The 10,332-nt window shown below is 31.9% G+C and overlaps 1 protein-coding gene across 1 annotated transcript; it reads left to right on the top strand.

Annotated features, from left to right (window-relative positions):
• Nucleotides 1–880: 880 nt before the first annotated feature.
• Nucleotides 881–9,309, top strand: LOC111616476 (DNA mismatch repair protein Mlh3-like). Its single transcript, XM_023357882.1, has 2 exons — nt 881–1,433; nt 7,248–9,309. Exons 1-2 carry the CDS (start codon nt 1,216–1,218, stop codon nt 9,292–9,294), a joined length of 2,265 nt encoding a protein of 754 aa, XP_023213650.1. The 5' UTR covers nt 881–1,215; the 3' UTR covers nt 9,295–9,309.
• The last annotated feature ends 1,023 nt before the right edge of the window (nt 9,310–10,332 follow it).

Genomic DNA, 10,332 nt, shown 5'->3' with positions numbered 1-10,332 from the left:
ATATTTTCAAGAATCTAATTGGAGTTCTTTCTCTCCAAAATAGGTATATAAACATCAAGCACTTGAGTACTGTACATCTGAATTTTGTTTTATTTAAATAAAAGGATTCCAGAATATTTACAAAATTTTGTTTTTTTTTTTTGTATGCCAGTACGCAAAGAAAGTAAAATTTTCGCGCGGAAGATTTGTAGCAGACGACATTAACAAAATCCATTCGAGCATGCGCAAATATAAAGTTTTGTTATTAGACTTGGAATATTGGACGAATGGTAAATTTTATATTATTTCGGAATCGCAAATAAATTTCGGCATCAAAGTGATTAAATAAATTTTCAAGCGAAAGTCCAAATTACATTTTATTCTCTCTCCGTAGTGTACAATGATGTACTATTCACCACCGCCTAAACTGTACAGGTGATTAACGGATGGGCCCTATTTTACGTCATTTTGACGTCATCTCTTCAATTTTACAAGAATGATTTTTTCAGAATGACGTCATTTNAAAGTTTTGTTATTAGACTTGGAATATTGGACGAATGGTAAATTTTATATTATTTCGGAATCGTAAATAAATTTCGGCATCAAAGTGATTAGATAAATTTTCAAGCGAAAGTCCAAATTACATTTTATTCCCTCTCCGTAGTGTACAATGATGTACTTTTCACCACCGCCTAACTGTACAGGTGATTAACGGATGGGCCCTATTTTACGTCATTTTGACGTCATCTCTTCAATTTTACAAGAATGAATTTTTCAGAATGACGTCATTTTGACGTAAAACTGTGCACTGTCTTAACCTTTTAAACAATTTTGCATTTTATTGAGGGGAATACTTTTATTTTTCCAGTAAAACGTAGAATTAACAATTCTACATTTTTAATTAAGAATATGTAACGTTATAATTTGAAACGATAAGTAAAATAGCGAGATAAAAAGTCGACAAGGAGAAGCACGACAAAACAGAGAAGTAACCTCTAGCGGATAATTCGAGAAGTAAGCTTAAATCGACGTGATGGAGTCGTGCTCTGTGTCTGCGTTATAACATGAACAAAACGAAATGGCACGTGTGCGTTTATGAAATGTCCGGTTCGTGCATCATTTGTGTAGAATTACCCGGTTTATTTTCTTCTGCCCTGAAATCTAAAATGGAAAATGTACGTTGCGTAACATTGACTTCGAGATATATTATTATTATTGGTTAATGGGAGTATAAAGATGAGTGTATTGCCTCTGCCTTCCGAAGTTGTTTGCAAAATCCGTTCGGGAATAGCAATTACGAGCTTCGGCCAGTGCTTGAACGAATTGGTGTTGAATGCCATCGATGCTTTTGCTACGAATGTTTGCGTTCGTCTAGATTTATCTTCTCACAGGATATCAGTCAAAGATAATGGAAAGGGCATTCCTTCTGATCAGCTGCAATTCATAGGAGAAAGGTATAAAGTTGTTAATAGATGTTTCCTTGTGAAATCCTCAATATCAGTTAAATGTGTGGCTAACTTTAAAATGAATTCGACAATCATTATGATATTAATTGGTTAAAGTCCAGATGCGTGTACCTTCATGGCAGCTCATCTCTGATTCCAGCAAACAAAAGAAAGGAAACAGTGGGGACACACGTTCTAACCTAACCTAACCTATTCTAATAAATTACCATAATTATTACCAACCAAATTATTAGAATAGGTTAGGTTAGAACGTGCGTCCCCACTGTTTGCTGGAATCACCCGCCATGACGGTATACGTATCTGGACTTTAACCTATTAATTTCTTCTTTATCCATCCTGTAAGTCTGGAAGCATAGGAGTTGGGTCGATCTTTGTTTTGTTTTTTTGGGTTGAAGTGTGGTGTCGAATAAAGAGGAGTAAATTTGAGTTATTTTGATGGTGGGGACTGTGGTCAGCGTGAAGTTGCGTGAAGATTATAATGTCTTAGAGCAAACCACATTCACAAATAAAGAGTCCGCGATGTACTGTAAACATCGCCAAATTGTAAACATGTATACTTACAAGTATGTATACGTACTGTACATATATTTGTAAATTTAGATTACTTTTTTTCATGTACTATATTAAAAACTAAAATTTATTTGTTTGTAAGCTTAATTAAAATATATTCTTATTAATCATATATTATTAAAAATGCATTTATACATAAAATACAGAACTGGGAATGGTATTTGTGGTTTTGCCTAGTGACCAGTAAATTCGACTTAAGTCGCCTCTCCTGGAACCAATTACTGATGTACGGCGAGGTATACTTGTATCTACAAAATTCTGTGATTTATGGACTTTCTTTGAAACTATTCTCATAGTATGGCAGATGATCAAATGTCATTAAAAAATTCAAGATGCCTCTCCAAAATGACACCTTGCAATTAACACACTTCTTTCTGAAGAATGTGATCAAATTGTTTGGTTTTGTGTTGCCAATAACAAAACACGTTTACTAGTAATCTTTCCTGGAGACACATATCGTGTCGGAATCTCTACGCTTAACAATGGACACGATGCACCGAGATTGACGTGCTTTGTCAGCTTTACAGTGTACCAGACGTGGTCAATCACCAAACGCTTGAAATAGTAAATTGTGTAATGAAATCAAGTTTTTCTCCTACTTCAAAAGTAAAAGTAAAATGGGCCACATTACTTTAAAAATAATATGAAATTAAAAACATTTTAACTGTAAGAAAAGCAAGATAGCTTTTGAAATTATTGTGTTTTCTAGTATGTTTATGATGAAACATTTTAAATCATGAATTGCAACTATTTTCAATAACCTTGCAAAAATGTAGGAATAAGTATTGTTTTATGAATTGTTACAAATGAAATGCTAAATCATTACTGAGGCCATGTTTTTGGCCACAGTGACCATTAATGAAGATAATTAAATTAAGGATCTGTTCGGAAATGCTTGCCAGTTCAACCACCGAGACAGCATCGTTCAAAAACATTAGGTATATAGTTTTGGGTGATTTACTAGTTAGTCTTATTAATGGCCATCAAAATACGTTGTAATACCAGACTTGCACACAGAATAGGAAATATAGTTCAATTAGGAAATCATTTATTGGTTTATATTAACTGGGAAATGCATTTCGGACCTTGTCTCTTGTCAGCCCCTATACAGGTTACCCCATCGTAAGTAATTGTACATCTTTTTAGACACATGAATATACATATGTAGATAATAATTTCACTTATACATTTTGATGATGACTACCTCATCGATTTTTGAAAAATAATCATTAACTTTTTTTACCGTACAACCGCAGATGTTAACAACACTAGAACTACATTTCCACTTTCAATCATCTCCAGTTCCAAAGAACATTTTTCAACCCCCATTTCCTTTTACCCTTGTTTTTACATTCACTTAATTGTATATCCTCCTTTAATGTTTAACTGTACCAAGAACTGTGTACAGTGGGTGATTGGTTAATGAACATTCCAAGACAATGTTCACTACCTAAATTGTTCATTATCTAATTATCGATTTACCATAGATTTTTATGTTCTAGAGACCCCAAAAAATAAATTAAAAATTATATACTTTCTTACTACACGTTTATTTACATATAATAACAAACTAAAAGCAATCTCTCCATTTTTTCATTGATGGCATATCTTTGTTTCTTAGATGTGATTTTTGTTACACCTTTATCTGCTTGAGTCTTTTTGATTATATCTTTTTTAGCTAAGATTGTGCTTACTGTAGACTTGTTGAAGCCATACTGCCTGGCAACATCACTCACTCTCTTTGTTGGCCATTATCTCTTGCTTAGTTTCTATAGTGAACACAGTTCTTGACACTCCACATGTTTATAGTCTTCTTCTTTTAAACCAATTTTTTGTTTTTTAATTATTTTAATGGAATTTTTAACAATTTTGCAATTGTTGTTATTGCAATATTCTGCAACTACTGAGGATTCATTATTATACTTTATTGCAGCAATATGTTCTTTTATTCTAATTTTGAGTTCTTTACCAATTTTTCCTATACAGGGTGTATTGAAACTCATGGGCAAAAATTTAAGGGGTGATAGAAAACATATAAACAAGCAATTTTCACCATACAATGCATGGGCAGAGAGCAAGCAGTGAACCGCTAGACGGTGCTGTAATGGAAGCCATAAAATGCAAGTTTTTTTACACATCGTCATTTCTACTGTAGATTTCAGAAGACATGGCGATGTATAGTAATCAGGAAAAGACAGACATGCATTTCATGTATGGTCTTGCGAATGGGAATGCTCTGGAAGCCAAAAGACTACAAGCAGCGTTTCCCGAGAAGACACATGCCAGACTGAAAAATGTTTGAGCGATTGCAACGGTGGCTGTGCGAAACGGGATCCTTTCTCACCAGCATGCATGATACAGGGTGTGGCAGGAGTGTGCAGATGCCACAAGTTGTAGAGGAAATTCTGCAAAGAGTGGAAGATCGTCCAGATATTAGCATGTGAGAGGTTTCCCATGCCATAGATGTGCCCCACTCAATTGTTTGGCGAGTACTATGGGACAAAGGATTACACCCCTACCATGCACAGAAAGTGCAAGACTTGATACATGCAGATTATGCGCCATGTGACGAGTTTGCATGTTGGTTTTTAGCTAGCAGCACAGCTCAATTTTAGTGCACATGTGTTATTCATGGATGAATGCACCTTTACTTGTGAAAGCATTTCTAATATGCACAACCTTCATGTGCGGGCATCTAACAATCCGTACGCCACACGTCCTTGTGCATATCAGAAGTGCTTCGGCATAAATGTGTGGGCTGGAATTGTGGGTGACCATTTGATCAGTCCATACCTTCTGCCAGTCTGACTGGATGGCAGAACATACCTCACATTTTTACAACAGGTATTGCCAGACTTACATCAACCTGCTGCAGCCAACAAGCACGTATGTGGTTCCAGCACAAGGAGCACCACCCCATTTCAGCTTGGATGTGCAGAGCACTTTAGATGCTAAATTCCCAGGGTGGTGGATTGGTTGGGGTGGGTCCACACCTTGGCTGACATGCTTGCCCGATCTCTCCTGTCTGGACTTTTTTCTGTGGGGCCATTTGAAAAGTTTTGTGTACAAAAGCCCCATCGACTCCAATGAGGACTTAATTGCCAGGATTTCTGTTGCTGCCAGTGCTGTACGAGACATACCAGGTGTGTTTGAAAAAGAGTACCACTCGCTATGTTGCAGGTGTAACACCTGCATTACCACAGGTGGTCGCTCTTTTGAGCAGTTTCTGTAATTTTGCCACACATGCTGTCAATAAAATTATTTAGTACCTCCTCTATCCATTTGGTGTTTTGTTCTTTCATGTGACAGTAACTGATACCTCTTAGTGGTTCACTGCTTGCTCTCTGCACATGCATTGTATGGTAAAAATTGCTTGTTTAGATGTTTTCTATCATCCCTTAAATTTTTGCCAATGCATTTCAAAATATCCTGTATACATGTGTGCATTAGCACAATTACAGTTAAATTTATAAACTATATTTTTCTCTTTACAAATTATGATTGCTGATTAAATTAAATAAATTGTGATTTACTAGTTGCTACTAGACTTGTCAATCTTCAAGAGTGAAAGGGTTAGAAAGTGACCAACAAAATACTGATAATGATATTTATTACTACCAACTGACCAAATGGTGCATTTCTCATTACGCCTACTAGGCCTAGGGCTAGAGATGAAAGAGTTTGGGCATGCAAAAATTCAAAATAATAATAATATACTCACAATCTCATTTTTAAATTGGCAGTAAGCTTATTCTTCAATTGCAAATGTTTTTGAACAAACTCTCGGGCTCGTGAATCGGTTTTTGAACATAACGGACATATGCTCGAGTGGAATTGAAGAATAAATGTGTTGCTTATTTAAAAAGGTTGTGAATATGTTAATAACAATAAAATAATGAAAAAATATCTTTACATAGAAACAATTTATAAAAGAATTAGTGCAAATTAAAAGCTTAAATAGATACAAAATAAGACATGTTGGTTGAGAAATATTAATGTATGAATATGTTTTGCACAAAGTGGCAGTACTAATGATGGATTTTAATAGCAGTGCCGTTTTCCCTCTTTTGTTCTGACACCCATTATGGCTAGATGCAACACCAGCAATGCATGGAAATTACCTTTTACCCAAAGTACTGTATATAAGATCAGTAATGTGTAAGTCATTTTTTGTGATATGTGCTATTGTATTAACAACTTCACTATTTTGCATTGTAATTTTAGTTTGATTAATTTTATAAAAATATTTGATTAAATCCATGTAACAAAAATTGTTTTGTTGTATTGGTATCCTAAACAACAAATTTACTTTGTCATTTTGATATTTAAAATTGAGTAAAATACAATTATTACAGAATTAAAATTATGGAATAAAATCATGTGGTGCAAAAGTGGCACTATTAGTTTGGGGTCCCATATTTCTAAATGCACTATTGTTGGTAAGCATTTCCAAACAGATCCTAAGATACTATAGAAATTAACTTAATATTTTGCAATTTCTGTTTTTTAATTTATATCATTAATGTTTGTCACTATTATCATAAATAATATACAGTAAAACTCTAATTCTAAGCTCCAAGGGGCAGGAAAAATTTCAAGTTACGGGTGATTCGAATTAGAGAACAATAGAGTGAAAAATGCTGATTCTGAATAGATTTATATTATTACCTCTCTTGCATTATATAAAGAATCTTTGACAGTTTTTGTTTTAAACAGCCTGTATAATGACTTTCAGCAAACTTTTCAATGTAATTAATGAAATTGAACAGTTTTGCAAGTATGTCTTGTTGAGATAAAGTGGGAGGACTTCTCACTTTGGACTGGAATGTTGTCTGAAAATTGGTGCTGGAGAGCAGATATGACTAATTGTCTGAAAATTTCATGGAAATCTGATAATTAGGATCACTTTGGATAGAATAAATATTAAAATTTGAGTTGGGGAAATTGAAATTAACATAAATTGGTGTTGGGGGACTGTGAGAAACTTTGACTTGGAGAAAATTCGAGTTAAGAAGTTCAAGTCGTTAAATCCCTATACTATTCTGTTGAGACCTACCAAGTGTTTTGTTTTTTTCAACTTAAAGAAAGATCATGTCACAGACATTTGAGTTAGAGAAGTTTTACTGTAAATTACATTATATTTTTTGTTTAAAAGTTAATTTTAAGTTACATTTAACTTTTACACTATATTTTGAATGCCCATAAGCTAATTTTTATTTCATTTTTTGATAGGTATTTTACCAGCAAATGCCATAATTTAAAAGATCTCAACAACTTGAAATATTTTGGATATAGAGGTGAAGCTTTGGCAAGTCTAAGAGAGGTATCTGGAATAATTGAAATAGTTTCAAAATGTTCCAATTGTTCTGATACTTTCAGTAAATTGTTTGTTAAAGGAAAGACTGAAGGTGTGACAAAATGTTCGACTAAAATATCAGAAAGTGGAACTATTGTTTCCGTCATTAATTTAATGTATAATATGCCCGTAAGACAAAATATGATATCGAACATTTTAGACTTAGAGCATTGCCGGAATCAACTTGCAAACATAGCCTTAATTCATTCTAATATATCATTTGTTCTTATAAATGAAATAACAGAAGAAATTGTTTTACAAACACACAAAAGTAACTCTATTTTGACTAACTTTATTACTTTGTACGGACAAAAGAAAGCAAAAAATTTGAAGAAAGTTGAATGTGTTTTATCTCCATACGAAATAAAAGGCTACATTAGTTTAGATTCTCACCACTCAAAAGATTATCAATTTATATATGTAAATAATCGCCATGTTTTAAAAACAAAACTTCACAAAATTACTAATTTATTACTAAAAAAATATCTTTTGATTAAACACAGAGGAAGTAAGGACATTTCTTCCTCTACCCCAAATTCAAATAGTCCTTCGAAGAATTCCAATCAACATGCAATATTTATTTTAAATATAAAATGTCCATTCAATAAATATGATTTGTGTTTAGAACCGCAGAAATCTCTGATCGAATTTAAAGAATGGAGACAAGTTTTAAAATGCCTTCAAGAAGCGGTTTATGCATTTTTGATAGATAATGAAATAACCGATAAATCAATCAGTTGTAATCAATTGTTTAGTCCAATTAACGAAAAAGAACTTTGTGATAAGGATATTGATATCCACAACACTAAAAATGCATTGTTTTCTTTAGCAGCTAAAAGACCTTTATTTAGTGAATCAGTAGAAGAAAATAATAATAATTCAGTTGGAAATAAATCTGAAAATAATATAAGAGATTCTAAAAATAATAAATTGGAAGAAAATTCAAAAATTCATTCAATAAATCAGTTTCAAATTTCTTCATTTGAAAATTCTAAGAAGAAAAAGAGAATTTGTATTGATCCTTCAAATAGTGAAGCCATAAGACATACTTTGGCAGATTTTAAAAAGAAGAATAATTGTAAGAAATCAAGTTCTATTGAGGATAAATTGTGTAATAGTAATAACTCAATTATGTTATCACTAAAAAAGAAATCGGATGAAAAAAGCACTTTTCATTTATTAAAATATAATAATGATGATGATGATAAATTAATAAAACTCAAAAAGTTATCTGAAAATATTAAGAAAAACAATTTGAACACCAAAGAAAGTGCAAAACGGAATACGAATGTCAAAACATTAAAAGTTGATTGCGTAGGAGATTTTTCAGATTCTAATGATAAATTAAAGCATTTGAAAGAAGATGAGAAGAGGAATAAAACAGTAGTACCAGATAATGTGAAAAAAACTTGTGTTGATTTCGGTGAGAATATATTAAATATTAACTTGACTAATTGTATCAAAAATGCTAATAATGTAACTAAGATATGCTTTAATGATATAAAATTAACACCACAAACAAAATCTATATCAGGAAAGAAATTGTTATCGAAAACTTTGAATTATCAAAAATTAAATTCTTATAAGAACAAGCAAAATCAAATTGATAAGAATTTTCCCCATGAAGTGACAACTATTGTATCTTCAACAAATGATTCAAATAAAATTCGTTGTGATAAACACAATGACGATATTGGTTTAAGTATTACAGATGAAAGTTGTACTGATTTAAATTGTGAAAATGTAGAAGAGTCTTTACAGAAAAATTGGCTGTGTCATAAAGATTTAAATTTGGATAAATATGTTTATATCAATAAAAACAATGGAAATTCAGCGTATTTTAATCCCGAAAGAAGAGATGAAAGTCAAATTGAAAAAACAGGCAAGTTAAAATATATTAAATTTTATAAATATTCATTGTAATATTGTATATTGAGATAAAATATTTTGAGTATCAAGATAACTCAAGGATGTAACTAGAAGAATATATTTTACCAATTTATCCTGTAATATATTACCATTATTGGACAAATTCAGTTAATTTTGTAAATAAGGATTATTATATTGTATCATAATACTTATTTACAAAAGTTTCTGTATCTAACTTATCTTCATTTCTTCTAGTCATTTTAAAATATCACACTTAGAATTTGTACCTACTTTAATTTTATAATCAAAAATTAAATAATAATACTTCAAAACATATTTCTGTTGGCTAGGTCTTCACCTAATGGGCATGTTTCCTAGTTAAGTTGCTTAAAGCCTCTTTGTTAAAAGACAGTTAAACTATTTCCACTTTAAGTTAGCTGCTGTAGTGTTAGTTCACAAGTGCTGAAGACAGAAGTTAAGATGGCTGCCACCATAAATTATATGCATATTACATACTGTACCTCAAATGACAATTGTGACATTTAAAACCTATTTTAAACTGGTTATCAGAAAAATTAGAAAACACAATTTTTCACATAATCTTCTATTCCAATGTAAACATCTCCAGATTTATTACTAATTGTGAATGCACTTGTTCTATTGTTCTTGTTTACCATACAGGTAATTACATTTTTATTCACTATCAAAATTTCCCAATTGGCTGCCTTTGATATTTTATAATCTTGGCAACAATTCTGCATTGTTTGTGATTAAACATTTGTATTCATATAATACAACATAAACAAAGAGCCAAACAACAATGTTGAATAGCCAAGATGTAGAAGTGTTTCCTACAAAAGCAGAAATTGCTTAAAGCATACTCCAACAGCTTAAGTAATGCCACATCCAATTAGGAAACTAGAAGACTAAGAAACTACTAGGAAACATAACCAATTGCAGAAGGCCATGCCAATTGTTTAGATGATGATAAATAGTCAATGATAATGCCAGATTTAATGGTTCCTAACGTAGTTAATTAAATATTAAATAATTTGGATTGAAAATAGATGATTAAGTTGTTATTTTGTATTT

Source organism: Centruroides sculpturatus, unplaced genomic scaffold (assembly GCF_000671375.1).
Source record: "Centruroides sculpturatus isolate CEXI.00-Female unplaced genomic scaffold, Cexi_2.0 scaffold3442, whole genome shotgun sequence".
NCBI lineage: Eukaryota > Metazoa > Arthropoda > Arachnida > Scorpiones > Buthidae > Centruroides > Centruroides sculpturatus.
This window is presented reverse-complemented; position numbering and strand designations above follow the sequence as displayed.

Excerpts from the sequence above, each read along its gene's own strand:
- LOC111616476 (XM_023357882.1), top strand. The coding sequence starts at position 1,216 with ATGAGTGTATTGCCTCTGCCTTCCGAAGTTGTTTGCAAAATCCGTTCG. Across the intron at positions 1,434-7,247 it reads CTGCAATTCATAGGAGAAAG|GTATTTTACCAGCAAATGCC; the intron begins GTATAAAGTTGT and ends ATTTTTTGATAG.